The 26,464-nt window shown below is 36.4% G+C and overlaps 2 protein-coding genes across 7 annotated transcripts in view; both read left to right on the top strand.

Annotated features, from left to right (window-relative positions):
- CEP290 (centrosomal protein 290) overlaps window positions 1-26,447 on the top strand; it is a 98,869-nt gene extending 72,422 nt beyond the window's left edge. For 5 of the 6 annotated variants that reach the window (XM_069095117.1, XM_069095119.1, XM_069095120.1 and 2 more), the window contains 14 exons: window positions 1,048-1,185; window positions 4,234-4,455; window positions 4,739-4,852; window positions 5,864-6,009; window positions 6,344-6,499; window positions 7,114-7,240; window positions 9,725-9,859; window positions 11,324-11,410; window positions 14,110-14,274; window positions 14,886-15,008; window positions 17,686-17,840; window positions 21,402-21,475; window positions 24,622-24,686; window positions 25,691-26,447. In XM_069095117.1, coding sequence (XP_068951218.1) covers window positions 1,048-1,185; window positions 4,234-4,455; window positions 4,739-4,852; window positions 5,864-6,009; window positions 6,344-6,499; window positions 7,114-7,240; window positions 9,725-9,859; window positions 11,324-11,410; window positions 14,110-14,274; window positions 14,886-15,008; window positions 17,686-17,840; window positions 21,402-21,475; window positions 24,622-24,686; window positions 25,691-25,936 — 1,953 coding nt within the window. In that variant the 3' untranslated portion in view covers window positions 25,937-26,447. Of the gene's footprint in view, window positions 1-1,047; window positions 1,186-4,233; window positions 4,456-4,738; window positions 4,853-5,863; window positions 6,010-6,343; window positions 6,500-7,113; window positions 7,241-9,724; window positions 9,860-11,323; window positions 11,411-14,109; window positions 14,275-14,885; window positions 15,009-17,685; window positions 17,841-21,401; window positions 21,476-24,621; window positions 24,687-25,690 lie in introns of those variants that run through there. The other variant, XM_069095121.1, reaches the window with a different exon arrangement.
- LOC138166752 (uncharacterized) lies at window positions 7,468-9,718 on the top strand. Its single transcript, XM_069095264.1, has 2 exons — window positions 7,468-7,579; window positions 7,662-9,718. Exons 1-2 carry the CDS (start codon window positions 7,468-7,470, stop codon window positions 8,405-8,407), a joined length of 858 nt encoding a protein of 285 aa, XP_068951365.1. The 3' UTR covers window positions 8,408-9,718.
- Window positions 26,448-26,464: the final 17 nt, after the last annotated feature.

The raw sequence follows: 26,464 nt of genomic DNA, 5'->3' as shown, positions 1-26,464 counted from the left end.
AAAAAAAAAAAAAAAAAAGGCCAACCGCCAACCGCAGGACCGTTAGCTCGGCTTTCACTTTTTCTCGCTTTCTGCTTTCTCTTGCTCTGCTATGTAAGCACGTCCATGGGGCATGGGAGATCTTTAAATCCCATAACCCTTACAGTCCTCTGGTTCTAAATGCAATGGGATATTCCCATTTCTTCTCATCTGGTCATGATTGACCAGCTTTGTTCAGTACTCCAGAGCACCTGATTGCAGAGTGCTTTGGGGTGTTTAGTTCTTCATTTGTCTGGAAACTCAGCCCTGAATCATTTAGCTCCCTGCTACAAATATGAGAACAGTCACTTTAACATCTTCTTAATCTCTCCCCCCTCAAAGTTCATCTGGTTTCTCTTTCTCTTTTCTTTCAGCTTCTCTATAGCTTTTTGTAGAATTCTCTTTGTAAACTTCTTTTCCAAAGATTTCCTCATAAAAAAAGAAAAAAAACTTAAGGCATTTCTCATAAGAAGGTTATTCCTCCCATTTTCTTTCCCACGTTTTCTTCATCTAGATTCATGGGTTAGGGGTACTACCCACATGCACAGACACCGCAGGGCAAGGTGCTTTCACTTACTTCAAGCCATTTCTCAAGCACTGTGCTCAGCTCTCAGCAGAAACGCTTTCTGCATTGTCAGAGTCAAGTTCTTAAAGTTATTAATTTTATCTGAACTTCTAAAGAGATAGATATGGTTAAAGAGATAGATATGGTCTCCCAGGGTTATGCACGTAAGAAACGATTCATATGTGTATCAAATAAGGGCTGAAATAGAGGAGCCGTCAGCTCCCTTCCAGCCCTAAGACTCCATAATTTAAAGTGATTACTTTATCAGTAGGCTCAGAGAGCTGTCAAAATACTGAAATAGATACATGCATATATATGTATGTATGTATATTTTACTAAAGCCCTTTTGGACCATATTAGAAATTCATTTCTTGTGTATGTGTGTGTATTTTTATTTAGCAGTTTTTCAGATCAAATTCTTATTTTTTCTGAAATGCTTTTTTTATGGATTTGAATCTCCCTAGGCCCTCAGTCGAGCACTTCTGCAGCTCCGGGCCGAGATGACAGCTGCTGCTGAAGAACGCATCATTTTTTCTGCATCCCAGAAAGAAGCAAATCTCAATGTTCAGCAGATTGTTGATCGCCATACTAGAGATCTCCAGGTGAGCACCAGTGGCTTAAGGCTTTTATCTGTGAACTGCTAAAGAATTCTCTTGAGAGACAGTTTACTGCAGTGTATAGGCGAGTTAACTCAGTGAAGGTGGTATGATGTGTATACATTTTATTACACATTTTTTATGACAGAAAATTTCATTCTCTGTGCATTCAGGTATTTATTATGTCCTAAGTCAAATTGTGGGTAGTTGCGTAGGGCATGAACTGTGAGAGGACGGTCAAACTATTTAAAAATGGAAAGAGATAATTTTCAAATCTTACCTAGGGCTCCCAAATGTTTTGTATGAAAATACCTTGACAAAAAAAAATATTCCTGCAGATGCCTTCCAGTGACTGAAGTCTACAAACCTGAGGCCTATTCCTGGGTAACATCTCCAGTAAACCAGCTGACTGCTAGAACAGGGAGATTAGAAATTTCTGAAGTGGCAGTAGGTTGTATATCTGAGGTTAGTGGGTAGTCCTTGTCACTTTCATCAGAGGGTGAGACTAGGAGAGCCAGTTCAGTTGCTGAGACTCAGCCTCACCCTGACACTTTAAGCTTTCTAGAAATATGGTATTTCCTTTTATCTGGGGCCTGAATTCTCCAAAGAAACGGGCTGCTTCCTATCATAGCCTTATTAAAACCTTCATTTATACTCCCATGATGTTATAAATGCACATATTTTTGGTCTGTGAATAATTTAAGAAATTATTCTTTCTCTGATGATTGTCTTTCCCATGGAGGTCAGGGAGGCATGGGTGTGGGACATAACATCAAATTTGTTTGATACATTGATTAGTTTTACTGAAAATTTTTTTCTTTATTATGCTATTGCTTTCTAGGAAAGAGTACAGAGTGATACAATGGCAAATGTAGATGATGTAAAACTAAAAGATATCCCTAAAAAATCATTGAAACAGTAGCCCAGTGTTTGATAAATTCAGGACCATAACTAGCTGTAGAAGTCCTCAGTTTTTTATAAGAAATGCCAAGAAAACTGGAAAGCAGTTTGACAGAAATTTAGACCAACAGCCTATATGACAGAAAGCACAATAAATGGATACACAACCTGAATGTAAAAGGTTACATCCTTAAAAAAATAGAAAAAACAAGGTAACCTTTCACTGCTATAACTAGAAGGATGATGCTTAACTAAAGAAAGAAGAGATACAAGTCATTCCCCAGTTGATAAATGGTCAAAGGATATGAACAGGCAGTTTTCAGAGAAAGAAATTGAAGATATCTATAAGCACATGAAGAAATGCTCTAATTCACTATTGATTAGAGAAATGCAAATCAAAACAACTCTGAGGTACCACATCTCACCAGTCAGATTGGCTCAGATGACAAAACAGGAAAATGACAAATGCTGGAGGGGATATGGACAAATTGGAACACTAATGCATTGTTGGTGGAGTTGTGAACTGATCCAGCCTTTCTGGAGAGCAATCTGGAATTATGCCCAAAGGGCTATAAATACTTTCATACCCTTTGATCCAGCAATACCACTCCTAGGGTTATATCCCAAAGAGATCATAGAAATGGGAGAAAGACCCATATGTACAAAAATGTTTATAGCAGCTCTTTTTGTGGTGGCAAAGAATTGGAAATTAAGGGGGTGCCCATCATTTGGGGAATGGCTGAACAAGTTGTGGTATATGCATGTTATGGAATACTATTTTGCTATAAGAAACGAGGAGCAGGCAGTCTTCATATTTACCTGGAGAGGCTTAAAAGAACTGATGCTGAGTGAGAAGAGTAGAACCAGGAGAAATTTGTACACAATTGTACACAATGTATGTGTGATGACCAACTTTGATAGACTGGACTCTTCTCAGCAATGCAGTGATATAAGTCAATCCCAAAAGACTCATGATGGAGAGAAATATGTGCATCCAGAGAAAGAACTAGAAAGAACGAAGTTTATATCCAGGTGGAAGCAAAATACCTGATCTTTTTCCTTCTCTTATTTGGTTTTATGTCCTCTTTACCATTTTTCATTCCAGCTGGTACAATCCGTCCTTATAACCTGACTAATGTATAATGTGAAAGTATTTACAGATCCTATACTTGACTATAAGCCACCATGGCGGGTAGGAGAGGGAGGGGGACAAAATGTGAAATTCAAGGAATTGTGGAATTGAATCCTGTAAACTAAAAGGAAACAAATTAATAAAAAAAAAAAGAAGAGAGAGTATCATAAAAGGCAAGACAGACTATTTCAGTTACATATAATTAAACTTTTGCTTGACTGAAATTGATGAAAAAGAATAAAAAGAAACTATTGAATGGGGAAACTATTTTCATTAATTCCACTGATATAACTTCAGTAGACTTAGTCCAGCCATTCTAGATATTGGCTTAAAATGATGTAAGAACAGGGACTAAACCATTTGTACATTTGACCCAGTAGTTTTCTTACTGGACAGATAACCCAAGGAGGTCAGACAGAGAAACTAGCACTCAGTAACAGAATATTCATAACAACTCTATGTATGCTAGGAAAGAACTGGAAAAAAGTGGGTGCCCCAAAAGTAGAGAATAGCTGAAAAAAACTAGTATGTAAATGTAATTGATTATCATAGTGTAATAAGAAATGATTAAGGAATTCAGGAATATGGGACAATTATATGAATTATTGCAGTGAAACAAGTAGACTGAAAAGACTACTATATATATACACATACATATATATGTATATATAATGTATATATATGTATATATAATGGCTTCAATACTTTGAAATGAGAAGATCACAGTGAAACCAAAGCCTAAGTGATGGAAAGTATAGTGATGGTTCTGGGGAATAGATGGTAAAGCTTATTTCCTCAGAAGCAGAAGACTAAAGGGCAGAATGCTGTATACATTGTCAGATGTGGTTGCTGTCTCAGGTGCCTTTGCTTAGTTTTCTTTTGCTACTAGAGAAGGTTCAGTTTGGAATGTGTATGGTCAGGTAGTTTTTCTAGAAAGAATCGTATAAAAATAGAATTTATCATTAAGTCTTATTTTGAAAAAACATTTCTAAACAATATTAACCTTTCCCTTCCTTGCAAAGATTCATATAGAAGATTTAAGTGAAAATCTTGTAAAATGTAAAGAAGCTCTGAAAACAAGTAAAAGCAGAGAAGACTCTCTGAGTAATCAGTTGGATGACTTAAACAGTGAAATGCAGAAAAAACAGAAAGCTTATAATAAAATACTTAAAGAAAAAGAAGAATTAGAAAAAGAAAATGAAGAACTGAAGAAGCGAGTTAAAAGGTTAACCTGTGGATTGCAGGTAAAGATTTCTCAAGTGTGTAATATTTTAGCCTTTGATTTTACATTCATGTGGTAGTAGTTAAAACAGCCAGCCATTATTAGTGACTTTTGGAATCAGAGTAAGAGCATAGTATGCCTTTTCCTTCCTGAGGTGCAGAGAATTATACTTGGTGTAGTACACATGCATTGTATAGTATTGTTTAACAAGTATTTTTATTAGATGTAAAAATGTGTTGAAATATTTCCCACCTCACTTTTTATTTCAGTGTTTGATTCACTAAAATGCTACTTTAACTTTTCAGAGCAAACCTCCTGTAGATAACAAACAGAATGTTATAGATGAACTTCAGAAGAAAATTAAAACTTTAGAAAGTCAGCTGGAAAAATATAGTGATGAAGCAGAAACAAAAGAAAAGGTATGTAAACAACAGCTCATAATTCTTGGTCAAGTGGTCCTATATATTTCTTGATTAACTAAATTATTCTGTCAGTCAACAAATGTATTGATTGCCTGCTAAATATTCAAACCTGTGCTAGGTTCTTTATATAATAGAAAAATACGTGAGAGTTGTCCCTTGATAGCTTAGAATTAGTTAGAAAAACGCTTCCACCAAATAAGAGAAAGAAAACCCAGCCACATTTTACGATATTGAACACCAGTACAAAAGGCATGCATACAACTATGGGAGATATCACTGTGGTCTGGAAGACTCAGGCCAGACTTCAGCTGGGATTTTAAAGATAAGTAGCTTTGACTTGCCCAGGGTCAGACAGCTAGGATAGTGTCTGAGGGTGGATTTGAACTCGGGAAGATGAGTTGTCCTGATTCTCGGCCTGGCACTCTATGCACTAGGATAGCTCCCCATAGGATAAATAGGAAATAATTCTAGAAGGCACAGAGATGTCCGAGCTGCTTGGTTTTATGCTTTGCTTCTTTTTTCTTTGCCAAATGAAATGATCTTTGTGCTAGAAAGAACTGAACAAAAATGGTTCATAGAGAGTTGATGACTAGGGTAAGTAAGGAGATAGCAAGAGAGCACCTCAGTGCCCTTGGGGAGTTCATGTCACCTGATCCAGGCAGGTTCCCTCCTTGGATTCTGAAGGAACAGCCTGATTGATGGATATACATGCTGAATCAGTCAGCATCCTTTCAAAGGTTGTGAGGTCTGCTGCAGATTTGGAGGACAGATGTTGTCTTAGACATGACTAAAAAAAAGAGAAAGGAACAACATATGTAAACAATATTGATTGATTAACCAAGCTTTTCTATCTATCAAGACATTTATTGGTTGCCGACTAGTCCTCAGATCTGTGCTAGGTGCATGTGGATTAAAGTGATACCTTCGTGTCATAGCTTTTGTGACCATAGCATATCATAGCATGTAAATAAGAGCTGTTATCATTCTTCTTCTGTTCTTCTTTTACAGAGCTGTCAAGAAGAATTAATTCGATGGGAAGAAGGTAAAAAATGGCAAGCTAAAACTCAAGTGATACGAAACAAATTGAAAGAAAAAGAAAAAGAAGTGGATATTCTAACCAAGCAGTTGAGTACTTTAAAAGAGCTTTTGGCCAAGTAAGTTTCAATTTATTTCTGAACCTCATTACCCGGGGAAAAATCTCTTTTTAATGAATTTAAAGCAACAGGTATAACTTTAATGTATCTAAATATACATATCTGTATCATTGGTTCTGATTGTAATCTATACTTTGGTTCATCTTGTTATTAAGAAATATGTTTTAAATGTTTTTATAAGAATAATGTCAGTGTTGTTCCTAGTTTTTAATAAACTAAATCAAATATAACCTTTGATATATTCCAAGTGTATATGTATGTAGATAAATATAAATATATATAAGCAAACCAAGGTATATCTTATTATTAATAAATTATATATTAATTCCCATAGGTCTGACAAAGATAAAATCACATTACAGAAGAAGCTTAAATCAAGTGGTGTGACTGCTGATCGTGTTATGGGAGTACATGCTTCAGATTTAGAAAAAGAATTAGAAGAACTTAGAAAAACAAATATTGAACTCAAGAGTGAAATAGGTTATATGAGGTAAGCTGTTTTAAGGAGGGCTACTATTTAAATAAAGTGCAGAAGTTTGAGTATAACAAACTCTCATCTTAATCTTGAAAATATGTTTATCTGTTTTGTGTTAAAGTGAAAGATTTAATTCAAAACCCATTCAGAATAATAGAATTGCAGAATTAGAAGGGGCCTGAGAGGTCTCCTAGAGACCCTACTTAAAGCATAATACTATTAACTGAACATTTCTGTTGCTCTTTCAAGTTTACAATTAAGAAATCTTTCCTTCATCATATATATTACATGCTGTCCATGCATTCATTCCACATAGAAGGACACTTACCTCTCACAACTCTGTGAAGTTCACACTACTGGGACATTTCTCATGATATGAGAATGTATCCATTACATTCATAACCACACTTTGTTTAACCCTGACCCAGCTGATGACCAGGTGCTTTGGTTTTACTTCTTTACAACTATAAAAAATGTTGCCATGAATATTTTGGTTTATGTGGGGCATTTCTCTCTTTGGGTTTTCCTCCTTGGAGCATGTCTTCTTAACAAAGTATGCTAAGGTAGCAATAAAAAACTATGGTTGATATAAGGTGTAAACTTTTTTTTCCCTTTTTGAATCCTTGCAGGACCCAGCAAGCTCTTCCTCGAGATTCTGTCATAGAAGACTTACATTTACAAAATAGATACCTTCAGGATAAGCTTCGTGCTTTAGAAGAACAGATTTCTTTAAAAGATGCATTTTCTAGGCCTTTAGTAAGTCTATGATTTTATTTTATTAAATGTGAGTTGATAAAATAGAAATCAGTTGCTAATATTCCATTTAACTTAAGAATCCTGCTAGCTATCTTTCTGTTTCTTTTTTTCATGTCCTTAACTAGAAGTGAACATTGTAGCTTCTGATAAATATTAACTTACGTGATTATTTCTTGCCTAGTACTGGCTAAATTGTGAGGCCCACTATGCATTGACATTCATTATGAATGTCTAGTGTGACTCTTACATTACCATTAAAAGGTTTTTTTGTGCCTAGAGGCAATGTGTTAGTTAAAGTAGAAAAAAACCAGGCATCATCATTTCCAGGAAATGAACATGGTAGGTGCCTGTTTTTTCTTTAAAAATGAATCATGAATGTGGAATTGTTTGTGAAAGCCTTAACTTAAGACATTCAGCACAGGTTTCTTTTCTATCCTTGTTTTCTTCTTTTCATGCTTCATCTTGTCTTTTGCCTCAAAGCAGAGTTCAGCATGTGCCATAACTACTCTCTCCTCTCTTGCCACCCAAACTAGTAAACGCAAGTATTTTGTCTTTCCCAAAAAGAACAATTTACTTGGAAACAAAAAAAATCCTGTAACAGTCTTCTCAGTTAAAAACAGGAAGAAAATAGTTGGCAGAGAAAGCTTTGATGATCCACATTATCAGATAACTGGAAATGGTCAGTGCACCGATGCAGGCCCTCACTCAGATGAGGCTCTGGGCCCTGCTGGTTTAGAGCCCTCTGAGCCCAGGGAATGCAGTAAATTGAATCCATCCAGGCAAACTGATGCTGTCCTGGAAGATTTTACACCTGATTTTGAAAATGAAGCAGATGGAGAGAAGGAAGGACTGAATCATGGCTGTTACAGAAATGGAAACAGAGTGCATGAAAATCAAGAAGAGAAAGAAGAAATAACTGAATATGCACAAGGAAACCTAGAAAAGATGAGTGACAAATGTCCTTTGGATCCAGAAGAACCTGTCAGAGGAGAGATTGAAAATGCTGAAGTGAATGATGATGTAAATCCATACCCCAAAGAGAATACAGAGACAGAAAACGACCCTGAGGGGATCAGATTAAGCCAAACATCTTCTGAGGAAATCGCTCAGGTTTGGTACCAGAGGCAGCCTTTTGTTAGCAGAGACAGGTGGTATGATAACAAATAGAAATGAACAGAATGTCTTCTTTTTTGCTCTTGACTTTTGGTATCTGGGTAACTAGACTTCTTTCCAAGCTTATATTTTTAACTAGTTTCCACAAAATAATTCTTTTTCAGTATGGCAGGAAATGAAATTTATTTTTAGTTGAAATTTCTAATATATTTAATTTTAAATTTTTTTTAGTGTTGGTTTGTATTTGGAAAGCAATTTGATGTCTAGATCGACTAAAAGAGAAAAATTGTTTTCTCTCTTCTTCTCCTCCAAAGAAAATTACTAATTGAACAGATGAAATTACAAATGAACTGCCATTACAGGGAATGTTACATTAGGAGGCCTGTAAACAATGTTAACAGTAATGCCATTATCACAGACGTGACTGATAATTCATAGCAACATATATAAGTTCATTATAAGTCTGATTACAACAGGATTGTCTTTATCACATGTATCTTCTCTAGTCCTTTGTGTTAGGACAATAATCCTTTATGAAGAAATAATTGAAGGTGTATCTGCCTTTCAGTGTAGAAAAAAGGAACGTCCAGATGAGATAGAGTTGAATTCTTTGCAATTTTTTTATGTTAACCGGCCATTTGATAGCATTGACCCTTCCACTCTCCCTGTCTCAAACATCCCAACCACTTCCTACAGAAAAATCCACCTGACTTCTCATCCTCTCCACATACCAGACACTTTAGAAGTAAGAACTGGCAAAGAGTTCAGGTGTTTGGTGTTTGGCATCACCTTCTTTCTCTCAGGTTCTCAGCACTTTCATCTGCCAATTTAACTCATTTGTAGAAGCTTTCCTATAGTCCCTCATCCTCTCTAAAAATCTTTGACTCCATCTTCTCCATGAAACCTTCCCTGAACTTCTCAGCTAATGCTTTCTTTCCTCCAGTTATCCTGTGATTATGTTGCCTCCTCCCGTACAAGGGAAAACTCTGAGCATAGAAACCGTTGGGTTTTTTTGTTTGCCCAGCACTTAGTAGGTACTTAATGGAGCCTTATTGAGTTGTGGTGTTATTTTTACTTGCTAAATAATCGGGTCACCCAGTAGTGGTTTCATCTTTCACTCTTACAGTATAAAATCTTGATTTGATGACTTTTTACATTCTTTTAAGATGACTCTTTTCTAGAGTCCAAAGAAACCAACTATTTTTACTTTTTCATATAGAAATCCTGCTTTCCATTTCCATTTGCTTTGATTTTCTCTGGATCTTCTATAATTTATCTGCCTTCCTTTCACAAAGCTCCCCTTTCAGAATAGGTGTTTTCTCCTGCAGTATGAGTTTATGAAGCATTAATTCCTATTTTATTTTCCTGAAGTCAACAGAATTGGAATTAGATGGTCAGTCTAACAGAGAACAGTTGCTTCAGAAGGAAAACCTGAAGGTCTCATCTGAAAACATTGAACTAAGATTTCAACTTGAACAAGCAAATAAAGATTTGCCAAGGTTAAAGGTACATTTAAAAAATATTTTAGAAATATAGTCACAAAATCTTTTTTTTTACCATATGCATATCATCTTGTGAGAAATAAAAATAGAAAATCCCTACACGTAATCATGTCATTTTGCTGATGAACATGTTCAATATGTGTATATGTGTGTTGATTACTACTTTGGAATATAAATATATACACATAGCACCTTTATTAAGAGTTGGCATACTGTAGTATAAGTATTATACTCATAAGAAATTATATTTTGCAGATTCACCAGTTGTATGCTGATGTTAATTTAAATCTGTTATTTTCCAAATCTAACTCTGGTTGCTAAAATGTATAGTTTCCTTTTTCTCTCTGCTACCTAATAGTGTTTTTTTTTATAAGTAATTTGTTTTTTCATATAAAAACGAGTTATTAGATTTTCCAGCGTCTACCTAGAACAGCTGGGTATAAATTTAAGCAATACTTTGTAAGATAATCCTAGTCAGTAAATGGGAAAGCAGACTAAACAAAAATGTTTATTGATTGATTTAACTTAAGTAATCTTCTTGATCTTCTTTAAGTATTTCAGTAACTTCAGTGAAATTACTATTTCTATTAGAAATTCAAGATTATCAATAAAGTATACTGAGATAGTAATGTAGTACTCCTTGCTTGATAATAGACTAGCACTTAGGATGTATGTTGAATTACCAAATGAAATTAAATAAGAATTCATTATTTCTCCCAATTCCTAGAATTACTATATAAGTATGGAGACTAGCTTTTTGGATCTATTGAATTTTCTAGAAGACTAATAGTCGAAATAAAATATTATGCTCATCTTTTTTTTCACATTTCATAGACTTTGTAAATTCTTTTTTTTTTTTTAAAGCAATCGGGGTTAAGTAACTTGCTCAAGGTTACACGGCCAGTTATTTCTGGGTGTGGTGCTGAATGTCTGAGCCCAGGATTCGATCTACAGGTTAATCCCGACTCTGGAGCTGGTGCTCTTACTCGCTGAGCCCGGGATTCAATCTCCAGGTCATCCCGATGCTGGAGCCGGTGCTCCTACTCGCTGTGCTACCTGGCCACCCCTTTGTAAATTCATAGACTCTTAGAGTCAGAAACTCAGTGAACAGCCCTACCATTAACTGAGGCACAAATGTCCTCTATGGCATCTGTAACAAGATCAGCATCTGCTTGAAACTTCCTGTCATGGGAAATGTGCTATTTCATGAGAATGGTCTCTTTGGACTACTTTAATTATTCAGAAAGTATTTTGTTCTGAAATATATCTTCCTTGAACTTTATCCTCTAAGTCTGAGCAGAATAATCTGATCCCTTTTACGTGATATCCTGTAAAATAATTGAAAACGTTATGTCTGCTGTAAAAAAAAAATTGTCTTGAAGGAAAAGACAAAGAGGGATCACAATTGAGGGAAAATTTCCTCTAAGGGTTCTATAATATTGTTTTTGAATTAAAAAATTTTTTTTAGAGTCAGGTGAGTGATATGAAAGAAATGTGTGAACTTCTGAAGAAAGAGAAAGCCGAAATTGAAAGAAAACTTGGCCAAGTTAGAGGGGTAAGTTTATAAGTTTATGTTGTGACCTTGTGCTTTCAGGATTCCTGACCTGAAAAGGAGAAAAACATATCTACATGTAAATTACTAAAAAAGATGTTGTGTTTTGGCTGATGCCACCCTTAGCTTCTCCTCTCAGCAGAATTCTTCTTCCCATAAAATAAATTGCTCTGTCTGTTCCACGATATAAACCAAGACTTATTGCCACTGTCTCTTTGAACAGGTCGGTTAAATCTGAAGTCCTCAGTCTAGCATTTAAGATGCTACAGTAATGTCAGAAGGGTAGAGCATTCTTCTTTCTCTCCAGACTAGACACCTGTCTTAATAAAGCTTCCCCACTTACCCTGTCCTGAACACAGAATCTCAGATTTGGAAGAGACCTCAGAGGTCATCTAGTCTGACCCAGAGCTGGAAAAGAATCCCCCCAACAAGGTGTCCTCATGGTCCTTCAGCCTTTGCTTGAAGACTTCTGCCTGCGCATTTCCATCTTCACAACTTGGGGTGCCTTCTTTTCCATTTGATACATTCTTCTTCCCTCTTTCTACCAACTAATGATCATTTCCTATCTCAGATGGAGAAGATTTACGCAAACAGAGCCTCACACATTTATATACCTCTTTTATGCACCATTCAATTTTATCTCTTGTTATATTGTTCTTTAAAGATGTTTTTCACCATTGACATAGGAATCAGAATAGAGATAGTCAAGTTCTTTATCTAAGACTTAGTAGATATGTGACTATTGGCAAAGCAGAACCTCTCTGGGCCTCAGCTTCCTTACCTGTAAATGGGTCTTATAATAATACCAATAGTACCTACCTATAGGGTGGGGCTATAGTAAGTATTAATAAGATAAAATATGCAAAAATTTCATAAACATTTAAGGTCTAGATCAAGACTGCTCATGGTAGAAGAAGCAGCAGTATGGAAGTTCCTGGGAAGTCAGGACAGTCTTCTCATTTACTCTTTTTTTTTTTTTTTTTGCTTTTTGCAGGGCAGTTGGGGGTAAGCAACTTGCCCAAGGTCACAAGCTAGTTTTTTGTGTTAAGTGTCTGAGGCTGGATTTGAACTCAGGTCCTCCTGATTCCAGGGCCGGTGCTCTATTCACTGCACCACCTAGCCGCCCCCAGGACAGTCTTCTAAAGGAATTTGTCACTTTCTTTTTTTATCTTCCCATATCCCCCCAAATACAGAGCAACCTTGGATAATCCCACACTGAGTGCCAAGTAAATGATGCCAAGGGGGCAGGGTCACAGATTGGGCGCCATGAGACCAGGCAGTTTCACGTACACGAAAACCTCTATGACAACCCTAGTTTATACCCCTTCTTGTTTATCCATTTCTAGAGTGTAAAATGTCCTAGGATAGATTGGATGGGTGGGTGGGTGTGATAGACCCAGGACAACCTTGCTTTATTAGGTTAGTGACTTTATCAGAATACATATATGTGTCTCTCCTGAAGTTCTGCTCTGGTGCCTAATCACAAGAGACGACCCTGAGTTCCTGAGGGCTGTGCTAATGGAATGTAAGCTTCAGTGGGTCTGATAAAGCAGATTTTTGAATCTAGGCCCAGCAATTCCTGTATGTCTATTAATGAAGGACTAGCTTTTCTGTTTTATAAGACTTGTTTCCACGTTGCCTGCAGGATGATGAAATGTTCAGCCATAGCATGTCCTAAAGACAGTCTGGCTATCAAGTTATAAGGGGCTTTCTTCTGACAGAATCTCGGTGCCTTGAAATGTTGAAGAAATGCATTTCGGCGAATAGATTTAAGTAGGCAGTTTTGCATCCTTTATGATCCTTCATTGATCCATGGGAATATTCATTAACAACAACAGAAGACATTTATATAGGACTTAAAGTTTTCAAGGGGCTTTATAAATGTTTTCTTGCTGGGGTGTCAAGCAATGCTGTGAGGCAGGTACAACACATGTTATATTCCCTGCTTACAGATGAGAAAATGAGGTCAACTGAAGCAGCCAGGTGTCATGATGGATGGAGTTGGGAAGACCTGATTTTGAATGTGGCCTCAGATACTTGTTAGCTGTATAACTCTGGGCAAGGCACTTAACCTTTCTCCTGAGGCCTCAGTTCTTTCTTCTGTGAAATGGGAATGATAATAATACCTCTCAATATTCTTGTAAGAATCAAGTTAGATAAGCTATATAAAATGCTTTACACAACTGAAAGTTATATAAATGCAAGATACCATTAGTGTTGTTATTATCTTTTATTATTGTTAAGATGATGGTGACTTTGCCTGTAGTCACAAATCTAGTAAATGTCAAAGGTAGGTTTCATACCCAGGCTTTGTGAATTTCACTCTCTTCAGGACACCAAGCTTCCTCCTTAATATCAAGTATATCAAGCCATTTACCTTAAATATGCCAAAATCCAGTTTTTATGTAATTAAACTTAAAAAATTTCTATTCATATTCTGGCTAATTGATTTTTCACTAGGACTTTGAGATCATATAGAGACTCTGCGCTTTGATTAGGCAGGAAATTCCTTGAGCTTTGACCCTGCATATTGAACACTGTCATTAACAGTGTTATGTCATTTAAATGAGATAACATGTGTTCTCTTTAAGGACAGAAATTTTCCTTGTTATGTGTCTTTGTAATGATGGGTCTTTTATTTAGAGTGCAAAAGTACTATTCCTAGGCGTGGTCTAACATTATTTTCATGTATTTTTGTATAGTCTGGAAGAAGTGGCAAGACAGTTCCTGAACTAGAAAAAACTATTGGTTTAATGAAAAAAGTTGTGGAGAAAGTCCAGAAAGAAAATGAATATTTGAAACGAGCATCAGGAATAATGACAAGTGAGAAAATGTCTACTCTTGAGCTTGAAAATAAAAATCTGAAGGTAATGGTTATCTTTTTTTTTTTTTTTTGCTTCTTGGAGGGGGGAAGGTAGGGCAGTTGGGGTTAAATGACTTGCCCAGGGTCACATGGCTAGGTTTTGTGTGTGTGTGTTAAGTGTCTAAGGCCATATATGAACTCAGATTTGAACTCCTGACTCCAGGTCAAGTGCTCTATTCACTGCGTCACCTAGCTGCCCCCGGTTATATTCTTAAAAGTAATTTCTTCTTCAATGGGAAACTTAAAAAATGTATTTGAAAAGTTGCAATTATAGTGCATTACTTTATCCTGAATGAAACATATTGGGTTTAAAAAAAAATTCATCAGTCATTTATATGAATACTATGAGACTCTTTTGTATAAAATCCTAGTTAAGTGTGAGTTTGGAGTAAGAATGGATAACAAGACAGTATAAAATTGGGTAGGCTAGAGCAGGAACATGGCACTGGGTAGGTAGATCCATATAGATTTCATATTTATTCTAGCTTGATAGAGCAGGGCTCCAAGATTTTATTCTAAATCAGTGGTCTCTAAAATGTATTGTGCTTATAAGAACTTTATTGATGTTCATTTATTTCCTTTTGTTTTTTTGATGTGCACTTTTAAAACATATAGACTGAATTAGAAAAATTGAAGCTTCATCTTGGACATCAACTGAGCATGCAATACGAACTTAATACGAAAGGCCCAGAGTATATCATGGTTGAAAATGACAAGCTTCGTAAAGAACTTAAAAAAGTAGGCACAATTTTATTAATTACAACTATTTTAATAGACTTTCAAATGTCAATTAGACATCTTTTAATTCTCAAAGACAAATATGGATTCAGTGAGAATACCTTTTTAAAAATTGGAAAGTCAGTTTTCACAGTCCACATCCAAGGATATGATACATTGGGAGTTTTTACTTATCTTCTGTTCCTCTTAACTCGAGAGTTCTTAATCATTTTTAGCATCACGGCCCCCTTTGGCGGTTTGGTAAAGCCTATGGACATCTCAGAAGAATTTTTTTTAATGTGTAAAATAAAAAAATAACACATATGATTACAAAGGAAACTTTTTGTATTAAAATACAATCATTAATTTTTTTTTTAAGTGGCTAGACCACAGGTTAAGAATCTTAACATATGACTGGAGACAGTGGTGATGTATCTGATAGCTGTTCTCTTCTGGTGTTTCTACATTGCCTGCACTACTTCTTCCTGATCCTAGTCTTCATAAACTTTAGTTATCTAAGCCTTCAAGAAATGATGTCTAAGATGATTGCTGACCAGAGCAAAATCCTACACTTCCCTTTCCTTTCCATCAGATTAGTTTGTAATAGTGAGGGACTTGGATGGATCCACACTGTCATGGACTACAGTTAGACTGTGAGATGGTTTTTGTTTTATTCCTTTTCCCATTGTAGAGATAATTTTGTGACATGAGTCCAGTGGCTAAAAGTTCGCCAGGATTTTCCTGAAAGATTCTCTGTGCTAGTTATTGAAATGTTGACCATATAGTTGAATTCTTACAAGCATTTATTAAGCACCTGCTATGTTCAGAGTCCTTTGAAGTGTTGACTGTATAGTATAGTATAATATAATACAACAAGCATTTATTACACACCTGCTATGTTCAGAGCCCTTTGTTGGGTGCAGGAGAGATACAAGGTGTAAACCAACTATTATCTTTGCCCTCAAAAAAACTTACTGTCTGTAAGGGGGATACACAGATGATGACAATATCATGTGATAAATTGAGTAGACCATTACTTTTTGTAGTGCCTTGTAAAAGCAAAAACATTCAATAGGGGATGGTCATTAACACCCCAAAGGATTGAAAGATGGCATTCAGATTGGATTTTATAGGGTTGAATGTATTCAGCATTTTAAAAGAGAAGGATAAATGACATTCCAGGCATTGGGAGTGGGGCAGAGCAACCCAGGTGAGGAATGAATTAGTCTCTGCCCCCTCTTTGCCTTTGGAAATTCCTAGTTTCCTGCAAAGTTCAGCTCAAATACTCTTCATCTTGAAATCTTCCTTGATCTAATTACTTGGTGCCTCTCCCCCAAAATTACCCTATGTTGATTTTGTATATATTTGGTATATACTTATTTTTGCATAGTCATATTGTATATATTTTGTGTGTTGACTTTGTATATACTTATTTTTGTATGCTCATATTGTCTTCCTTTATAGAACGTAAATTTCTTAGGGTAAGGATTATTTCCTCGTTTTGTCATTGTATTCCCTGCTCCTAGCCCAGTGTACATAACAGGCCCTTAATAAATTATTATTGATTACTTAGGAATCCTGGGACCACAATTTCAGAGCTGAAGATCATCTAATAACTCCTTTATTTCATAGTTGAGGAAACTGAGACTCAGAGAGGTAACATGACTTCACCCAGGGTCATACAAGTAGTGATTAAATTGGGATTGGCTCCCAAACACAGTATTTTTCCACTCTACTATACTTGTCTCTTCAGGTAGAACCCCTGGAGTTAAGAGGGAACTTTGTTGTGAATTATTTATAGTAACCTTGTAAAGAGATATGGCACATTTCTAAGCTTATGCTATTTTTCATTAGGCTGTACTATGTGTGACACTAGTAATACAGTTAATGAAGTCAGTAACAATTTTTTTATTCACTTGCCATGAATTGTTCCTTAAAACAAATGGGTATAAACTATCTCTAAGAATGACCCAAAAAAGATGGGTTTGGGGTTTTTTTGGAATCTTGATGCTCTACATATAGAAATAGCTGTTCTAAGAGACAATCTCAGTGCTAGTAATATTTTTTCTGCTAAAGAATTAAATACAAAATTATGCGGGTATCCTATCACTTATTACTCATCACAATTTTTTGTTAGGAAATTCATTTATTTCCCTCATTTTTTTAACCTGAGTATCTCCCATCAGTCTCCTTTACTTCAGAGATCTTCTAAATACCTTAAGCCCTGGACTAACATTTATAGGGACTCTCAATACATTTTAAGCCCCTAAGTGTGCATAGCATTGTCTCCCATTTTGCCCTAGAAAATAAATTTATTTTTTAATAGCACAAGGAAAAAGTATAAAGTACTAGGAATTATATACTAAAGAAACAATTCCTATGGGGATAATCGATAGCTCTATATTTTGAATGTTTAGCATTCAATGAAATATACTCTAGTAATTGTTCAGTGAACATGGCTTTTGGTCATGGCTATGTGTCACAGATGTAGGACTTCAGCCCTTTCCTTAAAGGTCTGTAGTTCATTACTGTATAACTGTATGTCCACACACACATGTACATGCACACACACATGCATGCACACATGTGCACATCTGGATCAAAACAAAACTTTGCTTCAGTTGAAAAAGACAACTTTTATCCTTCTAAGTAGCAGCCTTGTTACTCCTGATATCATGATTATTCACTTCTCTGATAGAAGGTGGAATTTGCTGAGACACTTCGAATGGAAAAAAATGACTTGGAGATGTCAGTTGAGAAGCTCACAGTTCAGCTAGAAGAGATGAGTAAGAGGTTGCATCTGCTTGAAAGCAGAGGACCACAGTTGGACGGGGCTGATAGCAGGGGATCAAGGTAAGAGAAAGTTTTAAAGAGACAAAACTCAGTGTCTATCCTGTTTTCATCATTATTTTTAAAGACTATGAAGCCACTCAGTCAAGTGGCTACAGTAATGGCATGGGTTTGTTCCTCTGAACGACAGGTACTTGATGCCACTGTTAGTGCCTCTTGTTTGCATCTGGCATGACAGTGGGGCTAGTCACCAAAAAATTAACTACAGGATTTATTTAAAATATAAAATGGAAATTGGAGGTCCTTTCTGTTATCATCAATTAAGGTATAACAGCGTCTTAAGTTAGACAACTATACAAACTGAATTTTAATTACCCCATCCTACCATGGTTACTGTTGTGAAATTCAAATTAAAAAAATCACTGCTATTTCTATTTGTTTTCTCTGATGTTTCTTCATTCATTCAACAAACATTTAGCAGCTGCTATGTATGGGGTATTCTGCTAGACCCTATGGGAGATGGAAAAATGATTTAGCTATAATCCTTTCTGTCAGTGATGTGAGGTACAGAATGAGAGTGAACAAAAAATCCAGAGGATCGTGCTGATCTTAAGCAGATCCTAATGGGGGGGGGGAGAAAGAGAGAGAGGAAGCGGGGAAGGAGAGGAGTACTCTCTCTGTCAGAAAAGGAGGCTTTGGAGCACTCTTACCATTTGTTATATCCACTGCTCATTGTATTGTTCATTGACATAGTTCTAGCAATCCTAGAAGTCTATAAGATTAACTTTGGGAAATTTATACTTTAATGTCATGCCTCCTTGCAACAAATACCTTTTAAAAATATAAAGGTTTCCATATAGTAGACCTTTTAACTTTTTTTTCTTAATCATACCCTAAGACTGAGATTTTTCTCCTCATTGCCTTTTTGAGCCTCTTGGCATTTGAGTTAGTCTATTTTTTAAGTTATGATTTTCTTCAGTCAGGTTGTTGACTCTCATTTCATAATTTTCTTGCATCATTCTCATTTCTCTTCCCAATTTTTCCTCCACTTCTCTTATTTGGTTTTCAAAATCCTTCTTAAAGTCTTCTATGGCCTGTAACCAGCTCATATTTTTATTGGAAGCTTTTGGTGCAGGAGTTCTGACTTTGCTGTCTTCCTCCTGATGCATGCTTTGATTCTTTTTGTCTCCAAAATAGGAGTGTAAAGTTGGATTGCTCTGTGTGCTTTGTTTCCTTTGCCTGCTCATGTTGCCCCTCAATTGCTTGACTTTTGGGTTTTTTGCCGCAGTAGAACTCTGCTACCAGAAACGGGAGCTTTATCCCAAATGCTGGTGTTTTCACAGCTGCCGAAGGTATTAGTTGGGTGCCCTCTCTGAAGCCTCCACCTGCTCTGGCAAGCTGGTCACTCACCCTAGGACCTCCACCCTGGACAGCAATCCAGATCCAAGCAGGTTAAAGCAAGAGTGATTACCCCTCAGACTGGTTGCTTGGTCCTCCTACACTCTGCAAGCCAGGAGCTGAAGCTGCCATGTGGCAGCGGCTGCACTGCTGTGGTTCCTCAGCCGCTTCTCCCCCTGGGGGCAAAGGTCGGATTGCACTCTGAATTCCCAGGTCCCAAAGTCCACACTGCACTGACCTCTCACTTTGTCCTTGGCATCTATGGGTTGATAATTCTGGAAACCACCACAGCTGCTGGTGATCTGAAGTCCCTCCAGCCAGCAGCTGGTCAGGCTGTCCTGGGGCTAAGACCTTGGGCTCCAGCGGGGCTGGGGTTGGCTTCCAGATCGCTGTGCTGGCCGATTCCTGCCTTCCTGCCGTGCTGTCCTCGGAGGAAAGTTAGCTTCTCTGTGTCATTTTGTGGGTTCTGTAGCTCCCAGGTTTGTTCAGAGTCCCCTTTTACATGAATTGGAGGAGGTGGGATCCAGAGCTGCACTGTAGTCCTGTGTCTACCCTGCCCTAAGACTGAGATTTTTAAAAGCTTTGCTAAAGGTATCTTCTCAGAGCAGAGCTGTAAGGAAGAATTGTAGCATATTAGTTAAAACTCTGCACTCATATCCACAACATTGTTAAGAAAGAAATGTTAAGAAATATGTTAAGAAAGAAAGGAGGAAGGGAGGAACAATGGACAGAAAGAAAGAAGAATACCCATCTCTGTTGCTTGGGTGTAATGCTTTGAGTCCCGCCATCAGAGATCAGAGGCAGTGAGACAGTGTGAGGGTTAGTCTGGGACATTGACCTCCGGAGTGTGGGACTGCCATTACAGAGAGTCTGGAAGAGCAGGGGTTTAGATGGCACTGGGATTTCATGCACACTTCTACACCTGCTCATGCTGTGTGGGCAGTCACCAACTGTCCAAGGCCTTTGTCTGGTTCTTTGAATGTTTCCAGCAAACTGCCAAAAGCTGCCCATGTGGTGTCCATCATTCTTTTTTTTTTTTTTTTTTTTTTTTGCTTTTTGGAGGACAGAAGGTAGGGTAATTGGGTTGTGACTTGCTCAAGGTCACACAGCTAGTTTTTTTGTGTTGTGTCTGAGGCCGGATTTGAACTCAGGTCCTCCTGACTCCAGGGCCGGTGCTTTATTCACTGCGCCACCTAGCTGCCCCTGGTGTCCGTCATTCTTAAATGGCCATTTCTTTCTCCAGTCATACATTGATGTTTTTTTTTTTATTTCACTTTTTATACATAAATTGTTGCCTGCTTTTAGCCACCATACATTTCTGTTTCTCTTGGGGTCACCTGCAAATTTGATTCTTTCAAGTAAGGAAAATGAGGGTAGGGTTAGGGGACCTTTAAGGTATCTAGTGGATTTCTGCATCCTGAGATAGCTACAGACTCAGACAGTATATGAACACCATGCCAGGACAAAGATCAAAGGGGATGATAATCTGAAGAAGTTACATTCAGAGTCAGTATTTAGGAGTTGCATGTGTGAAGGTTGTACGTATGTATGTTGTAGGATTGGAATAGTACATGTGCCAGTATCAGATACCAGCACTAGTTCCTCCGAGGCCACTGGCCACAATCCCTAGTCCTGAATTTCCAGCCTTGTACACTGCTTCTATCTGTTTTGTTTAGTTACCAGAAATTATCTTTTGTTACCTATTTGCCACCCACTTTCCGACTTCCACCAGTTTTGGCCTCATGACTTATTCCATAGACCATAGACCCTAAAATCCTGTTGCCAAATTTGGGAAGCTAGCTGGCACCGTGGAGTACTGGTCCTGGAGTAAGGAGGATTCATCTTCCTAAGTTCAAATCTGTCATCAGACACTTACTAGCTGTGTGACCCTGGGCAAGTCACTTAACCCTGTTTGCCTTAGTTTTCTCATCTGTAAAATGAACTGGAGAAGGAAATGGCAAACAACTTCAGTATCTCTGCCAAGAAAATCCCAAATGGGGTAATGAAGAGTCAGACATGACTGAAAACAACTGAACAACAATCTTTTGCTACTAGATTTGTTCCCTGTAGATAGTCCTGCGTACTCTGTGCTTCTGCTTACATTTAAATTATTGTGTTCTAACAGTCTCAGGAATTCAGTGCCTTAAGGATTACTGCTTCATTATTAAGAACTCATGTATGTTTTTCTATTGCTGTTTTGACCATATTAGCACTCTTGTGTTCTAGATCAGGGGATCGCCTGGAGAAGAAAAAGGCTGAATTAGCTCATCAAGCAGGAACTAGTCGAGAGCAAATTGGAGGTGAAAACGTTGTTTCTGGCAATGCATGAGTGCTGAATGTGTCATTACTCAATATTAGACTTGTCTTGGTTTGCTTTTATAAGGATTCTCTGAAGTTCTGTTTCATTGGTTTGCCTCTCCAAAACCATGGTCCAGTCTTGGGGTTTATCCAGTCTCCTCCTTAACTGAGAGATCACATTGTCTCACTTGTGTTAGGTACTTTACATCATTTTGTATGTTGTGTGTCCATTGGTATATGGATATGTAAGACTGGGGATGTCATATTGGCTCCTTTCTAGGATTATGATTCCTATGAACGTCTTTCTTCATCGTAGCTACTCTCTGTTGTATTCATAAGGTCATTTGCTCCCTTCTTTCTTTTAAGGCTCCTCATTTTGATTCCTTTTGCATGGTAGTGAGAAGATCCATTCTTATCAGCCTTTGTTCGGTCTGTTATGTCCCTGCCTGGATCCTCCCATTCCTCTACACACTACAGGGATTTTGAACCATGACACAGTTACGTGTTTCATCTCACCAAGTCTTTGGTAGTTGTGAGATTAAATGTGCCTCCTTGGATTAGGTCCTTTAGTTCATTTTGTTTACTATCTTGTTCTTGTGATGTTTTGGAAAAGACATTGTTAGTACTCCTGTAGTTTCAGATATTAGTACTAACCTGTCACATTTCATTAAAAATATCGTGTCAAATTATGTTAAGGACCCTTTGACTTGGACAACTAGCCATATGCCAAGGAACATTCTGTGGAATCTGCTTTTGCCTATTAAATTGCCACATTTCATTAGTTTTGGGTTTTTTTCCCCCAACCCCACAAGGGACAAAATAAGTTTTCTCTTCCATTTTCTAATAAAGACAGAATTTTTATCCTGCATTTTCAATAAAGAACAAAACCTATTGACAACTTAAGAGGCTAATTCATAAATACCATGAAAACTTAATTCATTTACTACCTAATTGTCTCCTGTTTTCTCTAGCATTTTCCCCCTTTTATTCTTAAATTTCTTACAATGCCTTTTTTTTGGTTACATTTGTCCTTTCTGAATATATCCCTCTTCAGTGCCCAGAAAACCATCCCTTCTGACAAATATTTTAAAAGAGAAAAAAACAGTTCCGCAAAACCTCCACATTGATCTTGCTTCGCAGTAGATGCATTGCAAAGCCCTTCATGTCTTCAGTGAAGGAAGCTTCGCTTTCTTAGCTCGTCTCCTGAGCCAGGTTGAATCACTATCCCTGCTCTATTCACCTGTGGACTGAATGAGGATCTGTCTTGTTTCCCTTGATCTTGTTTGTAGTTCTTTTCACTTTATTATCTGTTTTATAACACTGATTTTTATAAAGGATCCTAAGAGTAAGTTGATGGATTAGTGATTCAGTTCTTCTCTCTCCTTCCTGTTCTTCAGATTTCCCTAAATTCTTTTCCCCATATTCTTTTGTCATTTCTCTCTGTTCTTTTACCCCTCAAAATTCATTTTTAACAGCCTTTAAATATGAAAAATGTATTTGAAATAGTCTTTCTTGACAGTTGAATTTGCTTTTCATGTGGTTGTTTGGCATATGATATTTTGCTCACCTCTGGTTTCTTTTATAGAAATACCTTAAATAGTTCTCCTTGTTGACAGACCACTTTTTTTTATTGCCATTTAGCTCAGTCTTTTAAGACTATTTTGGGTTACACATGTGCTTCAAGACATTATTACATTTTCTTTTATTATAACTGATGAGTAATTCTAATAGGCATTCCTTTGTGTTTAAAAGAAGCATTCTCTCATTTATAAAATGTTTTATTTTAATTGTGAAATTTACTTCATGCTTTAAAATTTTAAGTATGGGATAATTCTCTCTGTGCTTTCTTTAAAGTTAGTTACTTTGGTTCTATAGATGTTACGTGTTGCTTTTGCATCTTTTTTGCTAAATTTTATTCTTTTTCTATATCTTTGTGGTGTTACTCTCTTTTTCAGAACCTCTGCTTCTTTGCAGAAATCAACCAATCCCAATGCAATTTAAAAAAAAATTCAGCATCAAAAGCCTCTGGTTCCTGACCTCTTAATTATTTCCAACTTATTTTCAAAGTTTTATTTCAGATCATTACAGAAATTATTATTGCCATTTCATAATTTTCTGGGGAGTCTGCCGAATTTTTTGGTTAGGGATTTTTAGTTCATATTTTTTTTCATAGTTTAACATGTACTCATAGTATTTTGGCTACTTTCAGTTGTTACATGTTCTTCCTTCTGTCTTTATGAGAAACTCTACTTGTGAACTGGTTTTTAAATAAAGCCCTCTTTTCCTAGACCTTTTGGCCTTTACTTTCTATTCCCATTCATTTATCTCTGGTACCCCTCCTCATTCTTTTCAGTGTGGGGGAGATTATGCCCTAGACCAGACTCTGACCTGAATGGGATTCTTGACTGAGTGACTTCTGTGAGGTAGTTTCCTCATGCTGTTTCCTAGAACAATGAAATTACAAGATGCCATTACAAAACTCAAAATTGCTACTGTGTTCTCCATCTGTTAAGAATTTCTCCTCTGGGGGTGGCTATGTGGTGCAGTGAATAGAGCACTGGACCTGAAGTCAGGAGGACCTGAGTTCAAATCTGGCCTCAGACACTTAACACTTATTAGCCATGTGACGTTGGGCAAGTCACTTAACACCAGTTGCCCTGCCTTCCTCCTCCAAAAAAAAAAAATTTCTTCTCTGTGCCCAGGAGTACCAACTCCATACACAAAATTCTCAGAATTTGGCATCCCATACTTTTCTGTATTTAATGAGCCTAACATACAGTAGTCACACTCTTATGGCCATAAAGTTAAGTTGAAGGCTTCAGGTGTAAAAAAAAAAAAATAGTTTCCCATTGTATCAGTTCTTTTTTTTTTTTTAAAGCAATTGGGGTTAAGTAACTTGCTCAAAGTTACACAGCCAGTTATTTCTGGGTGTGGTGCTAAGTATCTGAGCCCGGATTTGATCCCCAGGTCATCCCAACACTGGAGCCGGTGCTCTTACTCACTGTGCTACATGGCTGCCCCATTGTATCAGTTTTTAAAATTAAATTCTGTATGTTGAGTTTAAGTAGAATGAGAAATAGTTAAATCATGTAAACTGGTATCCCAGCATTATTTTTTTTGCACTTAACATTGTAACTTCTTTGAACAGATTTTGAAAAAATAAATCCTCCACAGATATCTTTAACTTCAGATCCAGAAAAGCAGCAGTTGAAGGTAACTTTTAGTCAAAAATTACTATAAATTAGTTTTTATGGACTTGTAAATGCTTATGTAGAAAGACTCAGAATTACATTTGATACTCATGACATTCATGTTAGGAAGCCAGGCATATTTTTTCACAATTTTGATGGTGAAACAACATTTATAAAAAATGAGATTTATAGAAAACTGGAAAGCTCTAAATATTTTTATGTAGTCATAAAAAGTTTATTATTTTAATACTCCCTTACATTAACCATTCTTCTGTAGATGACCCAAAACTAAATTCCTCATAGGTTCCTAAAACCATTGAGATGAAGTTGACATTATTTTATTTTACTTTCCTTTGTACTACCTGAGTATATGTTTGGCATGCATGAGGTTGTTTGTATTAATAACCCTATCAAAAGAGCATTAAGAAAGAGTGCCTAAAGAGAGATTTAATCCGAGGTCAAAGAAAACATTTAAAGTGAATTCTTTATTCTTCCTTCCAGGTGCCTAATACTCTGATCAGAAGGTTCTAATCAAATGCTAACATATGCACAGCATTTTATAAATGCTATTATATTCTAAAATATAGCTAAGCTAATGTTCATTACATTAAAATTAAGCTGGAGGAAGAATAACTACAAATTTAAAATAAATTCTTTAAATTTTAAACATTAGGGTAAAATCACTTGAATTGGGCATCACCACATTTTTTATTTCAAATTGTCTTAATTATAATGTCTAGAAGGATAATACATAAATCTTAAATGTCATAAAATTTGGAACATAATTTATATAGCAGAGACTAATAGCTTTCATGGATAAAGATGATTATTACCTATTAGAAACTTGCATTTGAAAAAAGCTTATGGGAAAAAATGTATACCTTCCCAACTGTTTACTTATCTAATTAGAAAATTTATAAAATTATGCCATTTTGTTTTAATTTTCATATTTAGTCTACTTAGTTTAGATCCAAAGATTTCATATATTTTGTTCCTCTACATTTTAATCTAACTTGTTTCTATCAGGAAGAAAACAAAAAGCTTAAAAAAGAACTGGAGAACTTGGATCCCTCATTTTTTGAAGAAATTGAAGACCTGAAGTATAATTACAAAGAAGAAGTTAAAAAAAATATTATTTTGGAAGAGAAGTTGAAACAACTTTGTGAACAGTTCCATGTTGAACTGGAGAGTGCAGCTGCTAGTGCTACTGCTAGTGTCTCTGAACAGTTGGAAGCTGAAATGGATGGCAGTAATAACTCGCCAATCTATTGAGGGCTATCGCTAACCCCATCTTTGATCAAATATTTTCTTTTTTAGAGAAGTTGTAAATAGTAATCACCTTCTGAAACTTATTTTCTTGTATAACTCCACACAACAGAATAATTTAGTGAATAAAGTTTGTATTTATATAAAATATTTAAATTATTAGGAAAACAATATTTTTTTATTTAGCAGAGATGAGGACTTCTGGGTTAGAAGCTGTCAGTTCCTTATATGTCTTATGATGAGTTTCCAAAACCATCATAATGTTCTTGAAATTATAATACATACGTTAAATGTTGAACTGAGTCTTATGAGAGGTTAATAAGCAAGTTATGAATGGCACACAATTGAAAGTTAAAGTTTTTTTTTTTTTAATAAATACTGGTGCTGCTTAAATAAGACTGGTTAACTTTTCTGTTTTGGTTCCCAGGTAATGTGCTACTACAGAAAAGGTTATGAATGAAGTAAGATATCCAACAACATTTATGGCCTAACTTTGCAAATAAATGATACAAAAATTGTTGGTCTCAAGTAGTC

Source organism: Petaurus breviceps, unplaced genomic scaffold (genome assembly GCF_028583685.1).
Source record: "Petaurus breviceps papuanus isolate PSGF00001 unplaced genomic scaffold, PetGlider_PUasm1.0 225, whole genome shotgun sequence".
Classification (NCBI taxonomy): domain Eukaryota; kingdom Metazoa; phylum Chordata; class Mammalia; order Diprotodontia; family Petauridae; genus Petaurus; species Petaurus breviceps.
Note: the sequence above shows the minus strand (reverse complement) of the source record. Positions and strands in the feature narration are given on the sequence as shown.